The sequence below is a fragment of the Kogia breviceps genome, chromosome 19 (assembly GCF_026419965.1).
Source record: "Kogia breviceps isolate mKogBre1 chromosome 19, mKogBre1 haplotype 1, whole genome shotgun sequence".
In the NCBI taxonomy this organism is placed as follows: Eukaryota; Metazoa; Chordata; class Mammalia; order Artiodactyla; family Physeteridae; genus Kogia; species Kogia breviceps.
Window position 1 is genome coordinate 44,533,929 of NC_081328.1, and position 23,622 is coordinate 44,557,550.

Here is a 23,622-nt window from a genome sequence, read left to right on the forward strand (position 1 = left end):
GCAAAATTAGGACATACCGAATAAACCATTAAAGGGGTAATTCTTTAATTCTGAAGTGATAAAAGTCTCCAGCATCTGATCACATATAAACCATTTCCTTACCTCTCAGCAAACGCCCTGATCTCCCATAATTCCAACTCTTCCTCTGCTACCCAGGTTTCAATAATAACAGGGCCAGTTTGCTTGGGCGTTTCTGGTCTCTTTGGCCGCAATGCACTCGATCGAAGGCCTTTCCTCTGAGGCGTAGGTGTTTCTTTGGAAAAGAAATCGGAGTATTTTAAGCAATATAGCTTCTAAATTGTAGTACTTCTGGCATCTTCTCTTATATCATGAAAAGCAGGGATTGGCAAACATTTTCTTAAAGGGCCAGATGGTAAATACTTTAGACTATGCAGGCCAGATGGTCTCTGCTACAACTCCTCAACTCTGTATCATAAAAGGAGCCAAAGACAATACATAAGTGAGAAAGTGTGGCTGTGCTCCCATCAAACTTTATTAACAAAAGCAGATGGCGGGTCAAAGCTCACGGTTTGCTAGCCCCTGATATAAAAGCCCTATTACCCTTTACACAGCCTGTTCCCTCTGCCTGGAACACTACTCCTAGCCTCCTTCCCTCTCATTTGACTGGTGCCTAATTCAGCCTTCAGACCGCAACATGCATACAACCTTCTTCAAGAAGCCTAGCGTGTTCCTCCCAGCTGGGCTGGGTGTCCTTGAAGTGTACCACTCTGGCGATCTGTATTTCCCTATCAGGGCACCGAGAAGAGGGACTGGAGAGTTACTAATGTAAAGGAGGGATCGGAAACTATTAAGAATAGATATAATCTCCAGTGATAAGATTCTAAAAATAAAAAGTAGGGACAGACAAGCATTGAACCTTCCCATATGTTCAGGAAAGAGGGAAGCAGTAGAATCACAGGCAAGCAACAGAAGGAAACTGAAACAGCAGCAGGACCTGGATTGTATGAAGTGATACAAGAAAAGAAAAGTGATTCAAGGAGACAGCAGTGGTTTACATCAACAGCTGTGGAGTCAAGACTGACGGCTGGTCAGGAACGCCTTCTTCCATCGGTGTGTCTTTGCCTATCAACTGAGCTGTCTATTCCTGTTCCAGGACCACATTGTTTTAATTATACTAATATTTCATCATCTATTAGGACAGCTACCCCCTTACTGGTACTCTTTTCAAAGAAGCCATTCTCATTTATTCTCCAGGATGAGCTTTTGAGTTGATTTAATCATGATTCAAAAGATTAAATTTATCCATTTGGGGACAATTAACTTCTATAAAATAGTAAGCCTCTATTTATAGACAGCATTTTCTTTTTACACGTTGCTTCATAGTTGTTCCCCTAAGTATTTTTTACTACACATGTAAAATAAAAGTATTTATTTTTGTCTAATTATATATCTTGAATCTGGGTGGACACCTTACTGGACTCTTTTTAGTGTTAATAGTTTTGATTCTCAAGTATAGAATTATCGTACCTTTTCTTTGCTTCCTTTAGAATAGGGGCTGGATCCCATTCTTCTATGTATTTGCCACCTAGGGCCTATCATGTAGGTGTCTATAAATGTTTCCTGAGTAACTCTTTATGACTCTTAGGTTACTTCTACCCTGGGCACTGAAGTATTACACAATAGCTTGAACCCTCGAGTCAACAAATCTTCACTGACCACTTACGTGTCAGATTTTGCAGCAGGTTCCAGGACTACAACCAGACAGACTCAAAGGCTTGAGTCTTGGAGCTGATGGCCTGGTGTCAACCACTGCTCCATATCTTTAATTACTGATAAAAGAGGTATTTGTACCCTTCCTCTGCCTGGTACCATGACTGCAGGCATCACTGTGTGTCTAGTGGAATTTTGCTATGTTTATTAATTAAATATCATTTTAAAAACAGAATAGTTTGTGATGAAAAAGTATTTTTTTCAAAAGTTGAATAAAGAGTCAAAGAAACAATTATAATCAAACTTCAATTCATAAAAGATATGGCTAACAGGTAAATAATAAAAGAATAGAATTCTTTCTACTCCTTACCTTTTGGTGCTTCTGGAACTCCAATGGGGCAGATGATTTTCCTGATACAATATTCAGATCGAATGCCATAAGGACCAACATCTCGCCTCTTAATTATTTCTGTTGTTGTGATTTCAGTTTCAGATGTTTCTATGGTGATTTAATTCACATAGTATTAATAACCACCCAAGATATTCAGAGAATAAAAAGGTACAATATCTGGTACTTTAAAAAAGAGACTAAAACCTTTGGAAACATTTGCTTAATGAACAGCTAGCTAGCTGCAGGACCATCACTAGATTGCAACAATACTGAGTTTCTTCCTCACTGAAAATTTCTAAATGTAGCAAAATGCTGTTTGGGCACAGCTTAGTTCCTGGTGGCAAAATTCGGTCAAAATAGTGAAAACCCTAGGAGAGCAGCAGCAAGCACAGGATTCCAGATATCCCAATTTTATTTATTTATTTATTTATTTATTTATTTTGCGGAACGCGGGCCTCTCACTGTTGTGGCCTCTCCCGTTGCGGAGCACGGGCTCCGGACGCGCAGGCTCCGCGGCATGTGGGATCCTCCCGGACCGGGGCACGAACCCGCGTCCCCTGCATCGGCAGGCGGACTCCCAACCAGTGCGCCACCAGGGAAGCCCCAGATGTCCCAATTTAAATGATTTATACTGTGCGGTAAGAAATATCTTTTAAAAATTCACACTGGTTCACACGTTAGTGACTCCCCTTATAATGTGAACCCCCCCTGCCCGGCCCCCAGGGTTTTAAAGCATGTGCCGCTAAACTTGACCAAAGCCTTGTTTTTAAAATACTAGCGCTATATTTTAATAAATAACAGGTATGTTTAAAGTGAACTGTCAAGAGGTTTTTTCTCTTTTAACTTTTTTTTTTTTTTTTTTGCGGTATACGGGCCTCTCACTATTGTGGCCTCTCCCGTTGTGAAGCACAGGCTCCGGACGCGCAGGCTCAGCGGCCATGGCTCACGGGCCCAGCGGCTCCGCGGCATGTGGGATCTTCCCGGACCGGGGCATGAACTCGTGTCCCCCGCATCGGCAGGCGGATTCTCAACCACTGCACCACCAGGGAAGCCCTCTCTTTTCACTTAAAATTAGAAAATAAAAAACCGCTACCTGTCCGTGTAGTCCCTCCTCCCGGAGGAGCCTTGGCTGCCATGTCATCCCATCTCAGACTTGCCCACAGTAACCGCAACATAAGACTCACTCCAGCTAAGGACTTCACGGTCTGAAGTCTATACCTGAAAGAACAACCCAAGAAAAACGATGTATGTACACACACACACTCCACTAAACTGAAGGATTGTTTTTTGTCCTCATTGTGACTTCAATATTTATCATATGCCTTTATAAGCACTTTGGTTATTATATGTCCCTTAATAAAAGAACTTTTTTGTTCCCAGGCATAACATGCATCTAACAATTCACAAAGGGGCTGTAGTCACCTCAAATGCCATATAAATATGTAAAACAAAGCATGTTTCATTGTAAGACTGATATGGCAACAATTTACAAAGATTTTATAAATTTAGCCTAATTCTAAAATATGTGTTAGAAAAATTATGAATGAGAGCATATATGGAGAAATAAATAATTGTGTGACAATGTGATAAGTGATCTGAAGAAGAATAAAATCTTAACTGAGTTTTGCTGAAACAAACTGAAAATGTTTCAATTTTCTCAAAAAGCAAAACAAAAAGACCTCACAAATCCAATAAGACCTTTCCAGATGGACAGAAATTTTGTACTGAAATGGCGGTTCTGCAAAACACGAAGTACTGGATGATGAATGCTGCTAATACTAACGTTACTTTAACAACATTAGTGTAGTTTTAGAATCCTATGACACAATGAATAATAAAAAAGGACATTACTATGTTCGTTACTAGTCAGGAGACAAAGGAATCTCTGTGTTCAGGTTTTTTTCTAAACACTGTATACAAAGTTATTGAACATTTTAGATATTCTTTTAAAAATAATATTAAAAACACATTTCAGAATGAATTTACAACTGCAATGAATATCATGTCTTAAAATGGAGTTGACCATAGAACATTTTAAAATAGCCCTAGGCTGTCAATTCTGTATTAGTGGTTTTGTATAATTAAATATTTTATTGAAGTTTCCACATACTAAAATGAATATACTCATTGATTGTACTGTAGGGAAAGCCTATGAAACGAAATAATTTCCTCCTCTAATAGAGGTACAAGGTAAATCTTAGACAATTTATATTTGAAAAGCAATGCTCTCTATTCTTAACGTTAAGTTAGAAAAGCAAACAATGTGAGAAAGAGAAAGTTCTAGCCAAAAAGTTGCTGCAACTTCTTAACTTCCCCTCCCCAGCTGTGACACCATTATTTTCTTTGTTGTGCTATCACCCTGTGAATCCTCTGACCTGGACCAACGGGGGTTCTTAAATTAGAGGGCAAATGTTAATCAGTGCAAGGATGTCCTGAGAGGGGGAGAGTGTCTGTCACTTTCAGACCACACACCCTAAAGAAATGCCTAGGGAACTTTGGACTCATGGGAGAAAACAGATGAATATTTATTTGGAAAGAGAGTTGTTTCTCATTCTCTCTCTTCTTCCTCCAATCACTCTCAACAAACAATTTGAAAGCATCTCTATTTTACAATGGAAACACCACCAGGTGGGGAACACATCTCATGCATTAGAGCGTGTTCATTCATTTATTCATTCAAAAAATACTTGAGTGTCTTCTATGTATTAAACTAAGTGAAAGGAGCTGGGGACACAGACATGAATTATAATGTCTTCCTGCATCCTCAGGAGCTGTGACAGAGGAAAGCAGAAGGGAATGGTACCTGACTGGGCCCAGGGATGGGGATGAGAGCTTTGCTGGAGTCTCAAAGGACACGGGTGAGGGGGCAGCTGACCAAAGGCAAGGGGGCACACATGTGCTGAGGAGGAAGGTGTACAAAAGCACACACTTCTTCCTGAAAACCACATCCGGTGTACTTTGGCTGGAGGGAAGGGGTGTGAAGGTGCAGCGAGAGATGAAGCTGGCATGAGAGAAGAAGGCAGAAGCCAAAATGTGCTGCACCAAATGGAAGGATTAAAGAGCATCAGCGGCCATCTATAAGGAGATCTCTGAAATGTACCCAGTTTTGCATGGGTTATAAAGGGGAGTACTTCTCAGTGACGTGGTGACAAACGCTTTCCCCTTCCCAGCCCTGTGGTGGTTAACACGTCCTCTTTAAATGCCTGCTCAGCTCAGTCAGAACATGCACAGGATAGATCTGCATTTTAGGAGTATCCTTCTGACAGCACCGTGGAGAAAACTACTGGTTCAAAGTGATCATGAAACACAGAATCAGGGCCTGGGGAAAGGGGAGTAAGGGAAGGGACAGTGTGGAGGGAAAAAGAGGCCCTAATGAGTCAATGAGACAAGTTTCACTTTTTCAGTACTGCTCAGCCTTAATGTTAAATTTAAAGACCAAACATGCGCCTTTGGCATTCTTAGCTCCTACTCTAAGCATCAGACATATTTTATTCAAGTGTGAGTAGAAAAATGCATTTCACATGCATGGTTTTTATAGCGATACATTAAAAAAAATGCATTCTAAAGTCAAGAATAATTTACAATTTTACCCATGCCTCCGTTAGACAGAAGGGATTATGTTTCTCTCAACCTCAGCAAATTAAGACGTTAGCATATATCTGAAGGCAGTATCTGTTTAAAACATACAGGAAGGTACTTCCTTCCATTAAAAAATGAGAAATTAACTAAACAGATAAAAACTGTGCCCCCAGTGCATATTAAAACATAACAATACAAGGTTTCTGAAACCCAGCCGTGCAGAAAAGGGCCCTGGGCAACACGTGAACAGAACTGGTTCAGAGAAAGTGCTTCGCAGTCAAGCCTACCTTCCATTTACAGAATAGAAAAGAGCAGAAAGGTCGGCCTCCACAACTGCCAGGTCACTTTAATTAAAGTATTTGTACATAGTAACTTTTCCAGTGGGAAAGAAGTTACCTGCAGGACAGTCAAGGATACATTTTGGGACCGCTCTCAATGAAGAAAGCAGAAAAGTGCAGAGTAATCCTACAAATCCATGAACTGTAATGAAGAGTTCCTTGATTCCCTGCAGGATTCTGCAAATCCTTCATTGCAGGCCCTGCAGAGAAATTGTACTTTTCAGCTGTCTCTATTGAATGTGTAATGGAGTGATGATATTTTAATTCAAATCAAAAGATGAGTTATTAAAAACTTGGTCAAACCAACGATGACTGGTCATATTAATTAATTCCTTTATAGAGAGTACTCATTTACAGTCTTTTTTTTTTTAAATACTAGCTAATTGTAATATAAAGAAAACAAGAAAAGTATGATTTCAACTTAAAGGAACCATACTAAAGACACACAGAAATGAAGCCTAAAGTGAAATGGAGTCTGCCCAGGAACTTGCTGACGTCATGAACTTCAGGATCCTAGCGAAATCTCACTGCAGACAAGACCGTTCCTAGTTTCTGAGCATGTCCCACCGAACTCTTATGTTTTCAATGTTCATGTTCCATCCTTTTCAATTTTAAGGGTGAAAAGATAAAAAGACAAGGACATGGAAAAGCACAAAGCAAGGACAAATACGTGAAATGTGATATAGAAGATAAGATACTGGACTGGGATTTAGGAAAACCAGGCACTATTCCTAACTCAGTTCCTCTGGGACCAGAGGCAAATTGGTATGCATCTAAAAAAGAAACGAATTTCTAAGATCCTTTCCCAATTTAAAACTACATGATCTTACAACTGTCAACTCTACGTACTTATAATTTATCCCCAAAGCTTAATGCCCAGAAAATTTTAAATTAAGACTATTTCTGGGTTTAAAGAAACTCTCTAAGGAATCTCAGACTACACCTTTTCTCACATAAATTAACAGAGAACTCCAAAACAAATGCCTATCATGCAAACAAATTACATTAAGATTTCTACATTATGATGAACCTTGTGTGATTTACAGGCCCGTTTCCTATGTCTTATGTTTTTATGAATTACCTAACAGAAATAAAATACAAACATTCCAGCAAGTTGGTGATTATCCAATTCTGTGATTATCTCACTCCCAAAGCAAACACATGGCAATAACTTGGAGGTTAGACCACGAAAACAGCTACGTTTGACACATTTCTTTTGTCTTGTGAAAAGTGAAGCTGAATTTCATTTTAAAGGATTCCTTTATATTTTCAGTCTTTAAACATTTTTCCCTAAGTAAACTTTAGTACCTACCAGCTGGCCGAGTTAAAAACTGTCTCTTATTTCCATTACTAACTTTGCCCCTTAAATATATATTTCCCTGTCTTATTTCTGTTATCTCATAAATGAGATATTTTTATTAGATAATTCTTTAAAAACTTTCTCCCTCCCCCAAATGCATTTTAAAGTACATACCTCCAAGTGATACCAAAGGTTGGTCTAGGAGAAGGATATGGCCATATATCCAAGGCAGGTTTTGCATTGTAATTAAAATAAGGGACTTCTCGGATTCCTCCTTTTCTGGCCAATTTTTTTAGGTCATCATTGGGCAAAACAAATATGCTCTTCTTGCTGCTCTTGGTGATAAACTTTCTGTACGATGGCAGAGCTGTACCTGAACGAGTCTTCTTGGGTCTTGAAAACTTCATGAGTTTCACTTTGTCTCTTGTGGAATATTCTTTGCTCACAGTCATAGATGTTACCAGAGTGCCTCCTGCGGTGGTCAGTGAGTCTGTCACTGTCGTGGTGACCACAGTTTTGCTCTGCTCCTTCACAGAGATTATGTCCACACTGCTGCCTGTGGAGGGCGTGGAAAGCTTTGTTACCGTTGTAGTGGTGGTTGTGACAGTGGACTTGGCACAATTTTCTGTGGAAGAGACCACAGTCTGCTTATCAACTTTTGCTACCTTAATTACGGTTTTTGATTCTGTGGCCACTGTGGACGTCATGGTGGTGACTTCTGTGATGACTGTTTTTCTTTTAGGTTCTCCATTGACATTTTCATCTTTGTTGGTGGGCAGGCCATTTTCATCAATAAAATCATTACTGAAGTTAGAGTCCTCTCCAGAAGTAACAGGAGACGAAGTAACTTTCTTAACTTCGCAGGTTTCAATTTCCATATCTTCTTCCTGATTGGCTGAACTGCTTTCTGGACAAGATGGCAGAGGCGTGGTAGCTTGGGTACCCTCAGACTCTTTGGTTGATGGCAGGGTCTCTAGGCGATCTTGGTAGGCACCTTCAGTATCCGAAGACCTCAGTAAACATGATTTTGTTTCCAAGTTGTTTTTTTCATTAAAATCTTCCATGATGACATCACCATTCATGAATGGCTTTACAGCAGATTCTTTAACAGTCAAAGACTTAATATCATTTTCAGGGATTATTTTATTTATATTATTAACCTTTGGTTCAACGTCACAACTTCCTACTTTACTCTCAGAAATGTCTTTCAAGCATTCACCTTTCAAATATACTTTAGGTTTATTATCTTTTCCATTTATTTGAAAGGTACTTGCTTTCTGTCCTTTCTTTTCAGACTCTCGGTTTTCATTATTCTTTTTGTCAGTGACACTTTTCAGATTGATTTGATCAATACATTTATTAAGTGGTCTCTCCTCTAGTTTCTGATCTTGACTTGGTTTTTTACCATTTGCTTCATTTACCTTAGCCTGCAGCCTGTCGTCACAGTTTCCAGTGGTCTTATCTGAAACAAACTCATGTTTCAATGGTTCTAAGCCTTCACTACCTTGTTCTTGAGTTATTAACTGTTCAGAAATACTTTCATTGCTATTCTGAACAATCATATCTTCTTCACTGCTGTCTTGAATAGACATAGTATCAGAACTATTTTCCAAAGTGCTATTATATTCAGAATCACATCCCAATTTTCCTTCAAAGTCTATTGCTTTTGACAGAGATGGGATATCTCTATCATCAGTACTTTTAGGTACTGATGGAAGTAAAGGGCTCTGGGAAGGAGACACAATGGTGTCATTATCTTCCTGTATGAGTGGTTTTTTGTTCTTATAGATCAAAGTACCAATTTCATCTGCACTGGCTAGTTTAGCGTCATCAATGAGAAAATCACTTCCTTTTGTTTTAATCTTACTGGGTTCCTGGCCTTTACTGGCAGGGTCAGAGAGACTCTCATCTACATCATTTCGAACAGAATTTTGTTTCTGACAGTTTGTCTCTGTGCTCTGAATGGACGCATCACCTAGCATTTGATCTTTTGAGTAAAGTTTGTTTGTTGTATGATCAGGATCACTGATTCCAAGAATTGAGGAATCATTTTGTGAACATCCCCGAATCAAGTCTGCAGATTTATCGTTACTTGCATTAGAGCTCTGTTCTTGTGTAAGCAAGTCACTTTGACACCCTTCTTTTACTTTTGTTATTACTGGTGATTCAGACAGACTTTTCAAAGAACTTGTGGAGGTCTTTCCTATACCCTTAATTCCACCCTCCAACTTCATTTTCTCGTGGCGTTGTTTTTCTTCCAGTGTAAACTGTTTAATTCTCCTTTCAAGAAGTCCATCTAGTTTGGATGATTTGATTTTCTTTTTATAACTAGTCCTTAAATGAAAACCCTCACTGACATTGACCACATCTACTTGAGAACTTTCCTGACAATTTATATGTGACTCTGTTTTCACATCATCATCTATTTCCATCGGTTCTTCCTTAAAGGATTTATCATTGTCAGAGTCTAAAACTTCTTTTACATCTGTGAAACAAAGACATTTACATAAATGTAATTTTTAGTCTGAAATGTGGAATTCATGATAATATGTTCACTTTAAAAAATACTAGTTTTTCTGATTTTTACTCAAAACCTTAACTATAAATAGCTATATATTTAAAAGTTCCTGATATGATTAAAATAGGTCAAGGGACAGGGCTAAACTTTATAAAAGGTTAAAAAACACATACATTCCAAATATTTAAATATTCTGATTCCTAGTATCTAGAAATGATGGAATGCCACATGGAAAAATAACTTAGTATGTGATAGCTATTGCATATACCAGTACCTTCACATAAGATTTTATACAGAGTATTTTATGGTTATTTTATGGTTATAAAACACATTAAGGCTCATGCATATCTAACTTATCTAGTTTTTTAAAAAAATACTTTTCACAAAAGTCAATGTAAGTTCCTCAAAAGGTTGAACATAGAGTTATCTCTTGATCCAGCAATTCCACCCCTATGTATTTACCCAAGAGAAATGAAAACATATGTCCACATAAGAACTTGTACATGAATGTTCATATTTCCATTATTCTTAATAGTCAAAAAGAAACAACCCAAATGTCCACCATCAATGGATAAACACAACATGATGTATCCATACAACAGAATATTATTTGTAAATAAAAAGGAATGAAGCATTGATACATGCTACAACATGGATGAACTTTGAAAACATGCTAAGTGAAAGAAGCCAGACACAAAGGACCACATACTACCTGATTCCATTTACATGGAACGTCCAAAACAGGCAAATCCATAGAGACAGAAAGTAGACTGGGATTTAGGGAGGACTGACTGCCAGTGGCTATGAGGTTTCTTTTTGGGGTGATGAAAATGTTCTAAAATTGAGTATGGTGATAGATGAACAACTCTGTGAATATAGTAAAAAACCACTGAATTGTACACTGTAAGTGCGTGAGTTATGTGGCATATGGATCATGTTTTAATAATGCTATTATCAAAAAGAGACAGTGCAGTACCTTTCCTGCTGTGCGAACTAGATCCAGTGCTTTCTTATCACCCCCAGGCTGCCCGCCACACTTTTCTCTCCTTACCTTGGTCCTTCTTCTCAGTAACCTTTGAAATGTCCATGTCACTTTGGTCTGCTCCTTTTGTAGCATCTGAATCTTTTACCTCGCCTTTCTCTGAATCAGACTCTGTTTTTATTTTTTTGGGACTTCGTGGACTTTTTCTTCTATCTGATTCATCCATATTTTCATCCATATTATTTTTAGCTAAAAAAGCCCCCAAGTATATAGTAATTACAAGTATGTCAAATACTGGCAATTTACTTTAATACACCTAGTTTAGTGGAAATTATCAAGTATATTCCACAATTTATACTTTATTTTTTATTCAAAAAACCCAAAAATACAGAAGTTGAAGCTATTACATTCTTTCTTATATGCTCAGCTGACCTAAAGCATAGAAGTAATGACTACAGTTTAGATGTACTTCAGAAACCTTCACATATGAGACTACTTCAACCCGTTCACTGACTTCAGAAAGTCTACATCAGTGGTTTTTAACATATTTTGATTTGTATTACAGAACCATATTAGAATTGGATAAACGCTATGATCCCCTACCCAGAAAAAAAGTACATACACAAACTTTTGTAATAAATGTCAATGGATTCTTGAATACAGTTGAAGTTTATCTATAGATTCCAAGTTAAGAATACTTAAGTCTGTATCACAGAACCAAATGCAACGTGTAGCCTTGTTTGGACCTGATTTACTACTGGTTTGTTCCCTGCTACCAACTGGGAGGAAAAGACTCAAAAGATGCCCCAAGACCAACTTGGTACCTGCTAGATAAAGGCCCAGCATTTGGACAATAGAAAACCCCATGCCAAGGAAAGTGGATACAAAATAAATTTGCAAAAGCCTAAATATTTTGCATATTGATAATCTGGATTTTATGACATAGGTCAAACACAATTTAAGAAAAGCTCTCTATAATTCTTTCTAAGTGCTACACAGGTAACTGGAACAATGAAATAGGAATAAAAATTATAACAATCTTTTAGAATTTATTATAATGGACATTTAGCTTGAATATAATCAGATAATGTAAATGAATACTGAATATTTCTATTTAGCAAATAGAAACAGTTATTGAACATCTGCTATATGCAAGACACTCCTAGTCCCTAAAAAATAAATTCCAATGAGCTCTATAAAAATACATGTTTTTTTCTGTTAAAAGGTAATTCAATGACAACTTTCCCACATTAACAGTTTCAAAAATCTACTGGTTCAGGTTTCATGAGAACCATTCACAAGGAAGCCAAATCAGTTAGCTCGGTGTGTACATAGTACTTATTTGGCACTACAGCATGGGCTTCACAGGAAAGACCATATCACACCATAAATTAGCAAATATGCTGCAGAGTGAACAGAACTGCTTTTGAAAATTGCTTAGATAACAAAGGAGAGACAACATGGTAGAGTGCAACAAGGGCAACGGAAGCACTGTGTGTGTGCCCTTCAGGATGGCACTTAACATCTTCATGAAATAATTTGTTCATGTAACGTGAGTTTCAAAATATTTACCTCCTAAAAGGGCAGTTCACCTCTACAATTCTGTGATTCTAAACACTAAAGTTGGGACTTCCCAGGTGGCGCAGTGGTTAAGAATCCGCCTGCCAATGCAGGGGACAAAGGTTCGAGCCCTGGTCCGGGAAGATTCCCACATGCCGTGGAGCAACTAAGTCTGTGCTCCACAACTACTGAGCCTGCGCTCTAGAGCCCACAAGCCACAACTACTGAGCCTGCGAGCCACAACTACCGAAGCCCACGTGCCTAGAGCCCGTGCTCCGCAACAAGAGAAGCCACCATAATGAGAAGCCCACGCACCGTAACAAAGAGTAGCCCCCACTTGCCACAACTAGAGAAAGCTCGCACGCAGCAACGAAGACCAAACGCAGCCAAAAAATAAATAAATAAAGTCATTAGCCAGTAGCATAAACTGAGTTACTATCTCCTTTATGTGATAGTGTTATGGAAGCCTCTATATTGCTTTCTTTCTGGTTTTGTTAAATATTACAATGCTGAGGTCACCAGGCTGTGTTTCCTCAAGAAGTCAGGTAGTACTGATTTTAAGATTTTAGAAAAACAATTAAGTAGCTGAGGCCTACTTTCTTTAACAAGTTCCATTCTATCATCTTTTTAAGCTAAAATCCTAGATATCAAAATCCCAGGAACAAAGGTAATTTAAAAAACTTTAGTTTATAATTATTAAACTACATTAGTAATTTTGCACATTCTAGTAAGAACTGCAGAAAAACACTTTTATCCAAAATATAGTCAATATACTACAAATTTATTAAGAATACAAATCAGAAACAATTATGCAGGAAAAACAGCTTAAATTACTTACTTTCTTCTAATGACTTTCTGTAATTCACATTAGTATTGCCTGGCAATTTAGGAACAAACCTATAAACATGAGTTTTACTAATCCAGCTCCAACCACCATATCCTGTTACTCTGTATTCCTCTCCTTTTTGTTTCCAAACCTGGTGTAAGTGAAAACATGCTGATTAAACAAGAATGAGAATGTTTTATAAAGCATGTGTGGTTTTACACATTTTTACTAAATAAAATCAATGGTCAGGCAAATTAATTTACCAGTCCATTTTATTTTCACTGAGAATCAAAGATTTATGAAGAAACTTAATATTCCTTTCTAATATGAAAAATCGTAAAACAATTTTACATTTATAACAATTTCTACAAATTGGTCTAATGACTCACCTATATTCTACTAACATAAACCTATGCTTATAAGCTTGCCAGAAAGATTTACTTAATTCCAACTACGTTAATTAAAAGTGTGTCAAAAGTAAAAAAAAATTACTAAGTACTCAAAACTGTAGAATCAAAGTCTCAGAAATGGCTAACACTATTTAAAAGATCATACCAAAATTACCTGATGTTTAACTGGAAACGTGTATTTTACCCATGTAGCTTGTTGCATTGTTTCTTCCTCTTCTTGTTTTTTCTCTTTTTTTTTGACTTTCTCCTTTTCTTCTCTTTCAATTGATGTCATTCTATGTAACCTAAGAATATATGGATAGAAAGACAGAATTATACTCAACTATGAAAAATAAACAAAAAAGATAAAAATATAGTACTGAAAATTAGGAAGACAAAAACAAAGAATGGTTAGCTATAATCCCACAGCCCAGAAAACCCAGACTCATAAAAATAAGTAGATGTACAATTCTCTAATAGTAAAAAAACCAAATAGTACAAAAAGGAAAAAAACAGAACATGCTATCCTTCTCATATGCCTCTACATAAGAAATATACTCACTTATGACTTATTTATACATATACCAACATTGTAATATAATATCCTTTTTGTGTAATTATAAATACAATTACACAGTCTTTAATCAATGAAAAACTGCACTAGATCTTTCCACACCAGAAGATACATACCTTCCTTCCTTCCCCCAAAAGACCAACAAATCCCCTAACTCTTATTTTATCAACCAATATTCCTATTTCTACTAGTACTTGGGATTTTAAAGTCTTCAGAGGGTCCACTAACATAGAACTCAGGTTTCCTACAACCACAGAGAAAGGGACCCACAGGGCTCCTGCTTTTGGATGACGGGAAGGGTTGGGCAGGAAGGACCACAATGACAGGGCATTAATCATTAGGCACAGGGCACAGACCACACTCTTTTTTCGGGTAAGAAAATAGTTATCACTGCACCTACCAGTAAGGAGATGGGCAGGTCTGTGGTGAGGTTCTACTTTTAAGGTGATTAGATTAGATTTTCACGAATGGGAATATTTCCCATAAAGAAGAACATTAACCAAAATCTACGAAGAAAGGAGCTCCGGTCTCTAAGAGCCCTAGTGGTAGAAGAATTGCTTTTATCATACCCTACCCAGATGTAGCCAATTTCAAATGCACAGCTATGTGAAAAGAATAAAGAGATCTTTTGTTAACTTGGGGGAGCGGAAGAAAGATGTGAGAGGGGATTTAATTCTTTTCACCTCTGTCCCTCCACCGAAAACTTCCTATCTATTTATCTATCTCCACTTTGTGTTTTTTTTTTTTTTTTTTTGGTACGCGGGCCTCTCACTGTCGTGGCCTCTCCCGTTGCGGAGCACAGGCTCACGGGCCCAGTCGCTCCGCGGCATGTGGGATCTTCCCGGACCGGGGCACGAACCCGTGTCCCCTGCATCGGCAGGCGGATTCTCAACCACTGCGCCACCAGGGAAGCCCTCTATCTCCACTTTGAATCAAGTTTTGAGTCCTTGTGATTACAGCACCCTAGAATCTAGCGCCCCCCAGGCCACGAGCTCAGGCCTGTTAACTGCACACAACTAGTTCAGCAAAGATTCTTCATCTCTCACTACTGATGGGAGAGGAAAGGGAGTGGATTCTCACTGGGGACTAATTTAGTCTCAGATACGATCATTTGCAGCCAGGGAGTGGGGAAAGCTCTGTAGGCACAACATAGTAGATAACCTGCCAGCCTCAGCTCTCCAGAGTAAAGAAGCAGTGACTGAGCTACAACCAAGCAGTATTTCTCAACAGGGTTTTTGTGGGTTCAGCTTAAAACACCTATAAAGGGCCAGGTCTGGCACAGCAACTGTGCCATCTTCGCAGATGGTGGCCAGGAATGGAGCACTGTCTGGGGAGAACACCAGTACAGTGACACTCTGGGAACGCACAGCTAAGCCGGGCACTCAGCTTGTGCTCTTGGTGTTCATATGGGGAACAGGTCCATCTTCATCATCAAAGACAAAGGCTTCACCATGCTGACGCCAGGCCAGTGAGGTAGTATTGTAGCTAAACTGTGATGTCCGCTCTCCCAGAATAGATTCTACTGTTCTCACTACCTCCAACACAATCCGTACGGGAAAGGGCAGCAGGAAAGGTGAGCTCTGCAGGGGTTCAATTCCATTCAGCTGGGCAGAAATCTTGGCTACTGCTGGCAGCCTGAGGGCCCCAGGAAAGAAGCCCCATGACGCTGGTACTGCGAGCCTCCAGACACCACTCCGTACTGGTGGGTGCACTGGGGGCAGGGGCTCCCTCCACACGTCCTCGGTTCAGAGAGCCGGGCCAGGAGTGTGGACTGAGCCTCAACTCCGTTCCCCATCTCCACAGGGTTTGGTTGTGTTTCTCTTCCTATTACAAACAAAGCTACAGGAAACCGTGTTTTATGTATTTCTTAGCAAACTTGAGGAATATCCCTTTATGTTTCCCACTGGTAGAATGGCTGAGTCCAAAGAGTATTATTAAAGTGCTGACAGGGCTTCCCTGGTGGCGCAGTGGTTGAGAGTCCGCCTGCCGAAGCAGGGGACACGGGTTCGTGCCCCGGTCCGGGAAGATCCCACATGCCGCGGAGCGGCTGGGCCCGTGAGCCATGGCCGCTGAGCCTGCGTGTCTGGAGCCTGTGCTCCGCAACGGGAGAGGCCACAGCAGTGAGAGGCCCACGTACCGAAAAAAAAAATAAACAAATAAAAATAAAGTGCTGACAGATGGTGCCCCATTGCTCTTCAGATGTGTACGCTGCACACTGCCATCAATTATTAAGCAACCCTGCTTTCCCGCATCTTCACTCAAGTTAGTACCAAACTTCTAAATTGCTAGCCCAATTGAGAGAGAAGAAATACTATCCCATTGTTTTTATTTACATTTCTTTAATTATGAGAGAATTAACCACTTTTTAATGTCTACTGGCCTTTTATATTTATTTTTCTGCCAAATGCCTGCTCAAATCCTGTGCCTTATCTGTAATGGGCTTTTCATTTATAAAAGGTCTTTTCCATTTATAAAAGGAAAGTTTCCATTTGTGGTGCACATATTTTTCCTCAGTGTCTCATCTGTCTTTTGGATTTGATTATATTATTGTTCCACTCAGAATTTTAAATACATATATCCACTTTTTTCATCTATGGCATCTGGGTTTTATATCTGTTTGAAAAGAAAGTATCACAACAGAAACATAAATTAATCCATGCGCTCTTAAGGTTTTTGTTATAGTTTTTAACAATATGTTGGGTATTTTTCAATCCTCATTTGTCTGAATGTTTTTGCTGAGGCAGGAATCTGGGTGATATTTTCCCCAAACACGCCCTCTTTTCCTTCTCTGACAGGCAAAGCTATCACAGTGGACTCCCACATGTGTTTAGGTCTATTTCTGGATTCTCTGTTTGATTCCACTGCTCTACTTCTTCTATAGTACAAATTATTTTGATTATCATAGCTTCAAGATACATTCTAAATATCTATTGCCTTTTTTTGTAACACCTACTTCCCTTTTCTTACACATTTTCTAGAGGAAATATTAGTATCAATTTGGTCAAGCCTCCCTCTCCCTCCAAGAAGAAAACTCCTATTCACAATGCAAATGAATATTAAATTTGATAGATTAAGTTAATATAATTAATATACTGCATGGCATCTTTAGAAAAATGCAACATACATATGTAAGCATATGATGTATCTTTTCATTTACTCAAAGTATCCTTTATATCTTTTTTTTTTTTTTTTGGCCACTGCACGGCAAGTGGATCCTAGTTCCTCAACCAGGGATTGAACCCGCAGTGGAAGTGCAAAGTCCTAACTACTGGGCTGCCAAGGAAGTCCCAAAGTATCCTTTATACCCTTAGTAAAGTCTTAACGATTTCTTTACACGCTCCTAAATATTTATTAAATATATTCCTGGTTTGAGGTGTTTTGTCGTTGCTGGATGTTTTCTTCATTGTAATTTTTAAAAATATGTAAACTGCAACCAAGTTAAGAAACAGAACCTTATCAAGAACCACGACATCCAAAACTAGTGTGTCCCACCCCCAGGCAGCCATTATCCTGACTTTTGTGTTATCATTCCCTTGCTTTTCTTTATAGTTTTTCCACCATCTATGTGTGTATCCCGAACAATACAAAGTTTGGCTTCTGAAAACTCAGCAAGAAGAAAACTCTCTGCGTCAGCAAGAGCAATATTGTCACTATCGAAAGCAGGTTCCCAGGAAAAAGTAAATTTGTCTCCAGGTCACCTGTCACAAGTTCAGAGCCTCTCGTGGTGCAAGCAGAGGGTGCAGTCGTAAGCAACGCCTAGAAGACAGTGCGCTCACCACACTCAGGGTACCTGGCAGGATCATGTGTGAACAGGTGCACTGCAGAGCCAGAATCACGCATGGCTCTGCTCTTCCTGCTTTTGTGCCTTTGGAGGATTCTATGGCGTGACTGGTGAGAATTCTCAGTTCTCCCCCATTGACTTGGGATTTGGCTTTCTTGGGTAGGGTACCCCTCACTCATCCTCCTGCAATACTGCCTGCAGTTTTACCGGCGCTGTCTTCTCTGTTGTTCCCCTTGTCCCTGTGGGTTTATGCTTTGAAAAAAATCCCTTTGCCATAGTTTTGGTTGAGTTCGGTGGGGAGCAAAATTAGATGTGCTCATTCAATTTGTTATTTTAACTCAGAACTCCCGCTGCATTTTCTTCATGGTTACTATCTGCATATATAAAACTGACTGTTCAGTATGGGGGCCACCTTAAATAATTTTCATATTGTTGTATAGTTTTTCAGTCAATTAAGTTTATAATTAGATCAACGACGTATAACTGTCCCTGCATTTACCTAGTTATGTTTTATTTCTCTCGGTAAATTGCATTAATACTTTAAAGAAAAGTTAAAAGATAACAGCAACAGCGGGGCTCTCTGTTTTGTTCCCCCTAAATGTTCATGGGAAAACTTCAAGGGCTTCATCAAAAAACATGACGGTTTGGTTTGAAACACATCTTTATGAAAAAGGGGAGGGGCCATTCATCTATTTCTACTTACCCAAGTTTTTTTTTAAACCAAGAATTAATAATGAACTTATATCTTCTTAATAAACAAATACCTTCTTGACATCTAATGAGAAAATCAAAGTTCTCTTTCTTTGACTTCTTAAAATAGCAAGGTATTAATAATCTCCTAAGAACAGACAAATCTTCCATACCTAGAGGAAGTCAAATTAGTCATGATTTATTATTCTTTTAATTTACTCTTGACTATATTTGCTAATGCTGTTTAAGATTTCTTGCATACACTTCTATTTGCTATTAATTATTAATCAATGGTAAATATTAATAAATGAGACAGGGCCATGATTTTCTATTTATCTATTTAACAAGTTTTAGAACAGTTCTGTACTAACAGAAATAATAATGAACCGGATTTCCTTCTTTTTTTATTTTATGGAACAGTTTAAATAGAATTATCTGTTTCCTAAAATTTGAAGAACTTCCTCATGGAATCATCTGGTCCTGCCCATCTCCTTAATGACAGGTGAAGTGATATCCTTCAAACTGAACCAGAAATCCTTTCCTTGCCTAAGAGTGTGGCCTCTGCCCTACTGTCCAATGATTCAGATCAGTGGGACTCCTCCTCCCCAACCCTTCCCCCACCCGAAAAGAGGAGTCCAGTGGGGCACTTGCTCTATGGATGTAGGAAGCCTGAATGCTGTGTTAGTGGACTCTGTGAAGGTTTGAAATCCAAAGTATCAGCGAGAGAGATTCAGCAATATTGCTTGTTACATCCCCTTTTTCATTCTTGATATTGGTTATTTGTTCTTTATCCTCCCCCGCCCATTCCTGATAATCTCATCAGAGGTTTGTAAATATAATAGTATCTAAGGTACACATCTGTTTTCTATTTCATCAAATATTGACATATTTCCCATCTTCGGTTTGACTCATTGAGATGCATGCCTAGCTAATTAATTTGCAGTTTTTCTTGTTTAGTGTAAGCACTGAAGGCTACCCATTTCCCCATGGTACTCTTTAGCTGTTTCCCACAAATTTTAATTTATGTCGTATTCCCATGAACATTCAATTCATAATGTTTCCTAGTTCCCATTATGATTTTTTGACCATTTGTTATTTATTTAGAAGCATATTTCTTAAGTGTCAAGCATATAGGCCTTACACTTCTTTAAACTTTTACCACAAAAGTCTACATCCCTAAAAAATACAGCATTATATTAGCATACATTCTTTTAACCTTTACATAAATAGAATCACACTACATATATTTTCAGGCAAAGAATTATTTCACTCTGTTGTACATTTCTGAGAGTCAATCTCGTTGACTCGTGTTGCTGTGGTTTGCTTTTTTACTGCTGTACAGTATGCTATTAGAGAACCACACCATAATTTAAACATGCCTGATTATGGGCACTTAGGGATTGTTACCAATTTTCGCCATTACAAAATATTATAAGGAACACCTTTCTACATGTCTCTTCATGTACAGATACAAGGTTTCGCGCTAAGGTTATTAGTCAGGAACAGGACCGTATTCTCAATGTTACTTTTACCAAATTGTTCTCTAAGATGGTTGTAGTATTTTGCTCTTTTATCGACAACACATCAGAATTCTCTTCCTATAATATCACACATTTGCCAATACTCTTTAAATTTATGACAATCCAATGGATGTGAAATAATAGCCCCTAGTTTTGGGGGTTTTGGGTTTTTAAAAAATATTTTGATTGTATGTAGGATCTGTTACTCCAAAGACACCATGAGTCTTTACACAGTAAGATCTTAAAGTGTGGCAAAGATGCCTGCACTGTGAGTGGTACGTAGGGACTGAAACTGTTTTCAAACCAGCAGAATCACCTCTACAAGCCCACATTCATCCTGGAATATATTCTCAGACTTTTTGGGTTTTTTGGCCATGCCCCGTGGCATGTGAGATCTTCCCTGACCAGGGATCGAATCGAATCCATGCCCCCTGCAGTGGAAGCACAGAGTCTTAACCACTGGCCTACCATGGAAGGCCCTAGCCCCTAGTTCTGTGGGGGTTTTTTTTTTTGACATCTTTATTGGAGTAAAACTGCTTCACAATGGTGTGTTAGCTTCTGCTGTATAACAAAGTGAATCAGTTATACATATACATATATCCCCATATTTCCTCCCTCTTGCTTCTCCCTCCCACCCTCCCTATCCCACCCCTCTAGGTGGATACAAAGCACCGAGCTGATCTCCCTGTGCTATGCAGCTGCTTCCCACTAGCTATCTATTCGACATTTGGTAGTGTATATATGTCGGTGCCACTCTCTCACTTCATCCCAGCTTACCCTTCCCCCTCCCCATGTCCTCAAGTCCATTCTCTACATCTGCATCTTTATTCTTGTCCTGCCCCTAGGTTCTTCAGAACCTTTTTTTTTTAAAGATTCCATATATATGTGTTAGCATACGGTATTTGTTTTTCTCTTTCTGACTTAGTTCACGCTGTATGACAGTCTCTAGGTTCATCCACCTCACTACAAATAACTCAATTTCGTTTCTTTTTATGGCTGAGTAATACTCCATTGTATATATGTGCCACATCTTTATCCATTAATCTGTCAATGGACGCTTAGGTTGCTTCCATGTCCTGGCTATTGTAAACAGAGCTGTAATGAACACTGTGGTACATGTCTCTTTTTGAATTATGGTTTTCTCAGGGTATATGCCCAGTAGTGGAATTGATGCGTTGTACAGTAGTTCTATTTTTAGTTTTGTAAGGAACCTCGGAGCCTTACTTTTTACATTGAATAATAATTTACATTTTTTACCATAAGCTTCTATTAGGTTTGTAATAAGAACTTTTTAAAAATTAAAGTTAAAAAATAAATCCATTAGGGCTATAAAGTAGATTCAAGTCACAAAATTTATCTTTTTTGTTAACCATCTGCTAAAGTCACACAACTCTGGGTCTACTTAGGAACTACATGATCTTTGGCCAGATACTCGACTCTAAATAAATCAAGATATCTGTCTAGCACATTCCAGAATAAATATTCAAAAAATATAAGCATTCTTTCTATTCAATAAAAACACTTTTTTACTTTAGAACATATTTTTAATTTTCATATACCTGAACTCTTCTGATCGTCATTATAATCCTATATCCTAAATAAGAGCTAATGTTTATTCAGGTTTACATCTTACATGTTTTCCTCCATCTTATAGGAGGAAAATGAGGTCAAGAAGAGTTAAGTCTTTATTGTGGCCTTTTCAACACGTTAACTTTCATTATTAATAGACTAACATTCCAAAAGGGAGACTAAGGCATCATTCACAAGGCTCAGAATTCACGTACCTGGTATGTCCTAAAGATTCCCGCCAGATTGGGAGCATCACAACTGGTTTAACCGCACACTCCAAAATAGCTAAAGCCAATGCAAATTCTCTGGGTTTGCTACACATCTGAACGGCCTTGATCCAATTGGCCCTAAATTTCAGAGGGGGAAAAAAAAAAAGGAAAAAACAAAATTTCATCTTGTTGATCTTAAATTAAAAGCACAAGAGCTGTAATTTATGAAGACTTCACCTTATAGGGCATATGCTTCTAGGCTAAGCAGGTATAAAATACACTGCTACTGGAAGTTTCTACCTCACAGAATCATAGGTTTTAAACACTGGAGGAATCTCAGAGGTCAATTCGTCCTCCAAATCTTTAAACCTCCTATGATGTTCTGGAACTCGGTAACTTTAGAAGTAAAGTTACTCATATTCCTAACATCCTCAGTGTTTTGCTGACTAAAATGACTTCATTCAATTCATGAATAATGACAGTTTAAAGTATGCAACTGCAATAATCATTTTGTAAATATTTACTATATTTACAGCAGTAAATAAACCTTAGTTTCCTTTACCTGTGTGACGCCCAGTTGGGATGGAGAAAGGAGGAAGGGATATTGTTTTCCAACTGGGTGATAGTCAGTCTCAGAGTAGATATGGTAAGAACTTTGGATCCATGGACAGAACCATTCCATTTGAACTCTCCAGCTGGAGTCAGACAGAATTTATGTGCAAGATGCCTTCTCTTATCATGGTCTTCTCTGTGCTGGTGCTTATTCAAAGCAAATGAATTGGTGGAGTACTGATTGTGGTAGACACGATACTTCCCCTCTTGACCCAACTTAAAATAATTGTTGATATTTCCCTTCATGACCACTTCCTTTTTGGTGCTCAACCGTGAAATTTCTCCTTGAGAATTAACTACCAGGACCTGACCAAGAAAATAAAAAGACTCCATTATTTATGTCAAATATGTTAATTTGATCAATTGTCTTTCAATCATTTGTAACTTATCATTCAAAATAAGTTAAGATGCATCTTATGACTGAACTTTTGAAGTTTAAAGATTTTTTTGATGTGGACCATTTTTTAAAGTCTTTTATTGAATTTGTTACAAATACTGCTTCTGTTTTTCTATGCTTTGGTTTTTTGGCCAAGAGGCATGTGGGATCTTAGCTCTCCGATCAGGGATCGAACCTGCACCCCCTGCATTGGAAGGAGAAGTCTTAACCACTGGATGGCCAGGGAAGTCCCTGAACTTCTGAAGTTTAAAAGCTGAGTTAAAAGCTAAAGCTAACTGTTTATAATTAAACAACCAAGATATGCCTGCAAAAAGAAAGAAAACTAAGCTCTATTAAAGTGCCTATTACATGTTGGACACTATTAAGTACTTTCATGTATCTCAAATATACACATGAAACTAAATGTGTGATATATAAATCATTCACCAATCATTTTCTCAAGCTTACAATATACAGGGGTTAGAGACAAAAGAGGGCATGAGGGCATTACATGTACTATTCCCGCAAACATATATTCCTAAAAATACCTTTTCTTCTGCTCCTTTTATCATTCCAGCTTGAGATAAGAGCCCACGGATATGTTAAAATAGTGTTTCAAATAGTTGATTTCAATCCTTTAGTGGACTGTGAAATCAATAGTGGGGCTTATTCAGCTTAAAAAAAAATGAAATATAATACAATAGACTAGAAAAGAAAACACCAGAGTGCTTCCCACA

At 38.3% G+C, this 23,622-nt stretch overlaps 1 protein-coding gene across 18 annotated transcripts in view; it reads right to left on the reverse strand.

Moving 5' to 3' along the window:
- Window positions 1-23,622, reverse strand: part of BPTF (bromodomain PHD finger transcription factor) — a 134,691-nt gene that overhangs the window by 40,214 nt on the left and 70,855 nt on the right. For all 18 annotated transcript variants that reach the window (XM_067022234.1, XM_059046883.2, XM_059046876.2 and 15 more), the window contains 9 exons: window positions 22,460-22,815; window positions 21,904-22,035; window positions 13,730-13,859; window positions 13,178-13,316; window positions 10,849-11,028; window positions 7,454-9,764; window positions 3,156-3,280; window positions 2,042-2,170; window positions 103-253 (listed from right to left, as the gene is read on the reverse strand). In XM_067022234.1, coding sequence (XP_066878335.1) covers window positions 103-253; window positions 2,042-2,170; window positions 3,156-3,280; window positions 7,454-9,764; window positions 10,849-11,028; window positions 13,178-13,316; window positions 13,730-13,859; window positions 21,904-22,035; window positions 22,460-22,815 — 3,653 coding nt within the window. The remainder of the gene's footprint in view (window positions 1-102; window positions 254-2,041; window positions 2,171-3,155; window positions 3,281-7,453; window positions 9,765-10,848; window positions 11,029-13,177; window positions 13,317-13,729; window positions 13,860-21,903; window positions 22,036-22,459; window positions 22,816-23,622) is intronic.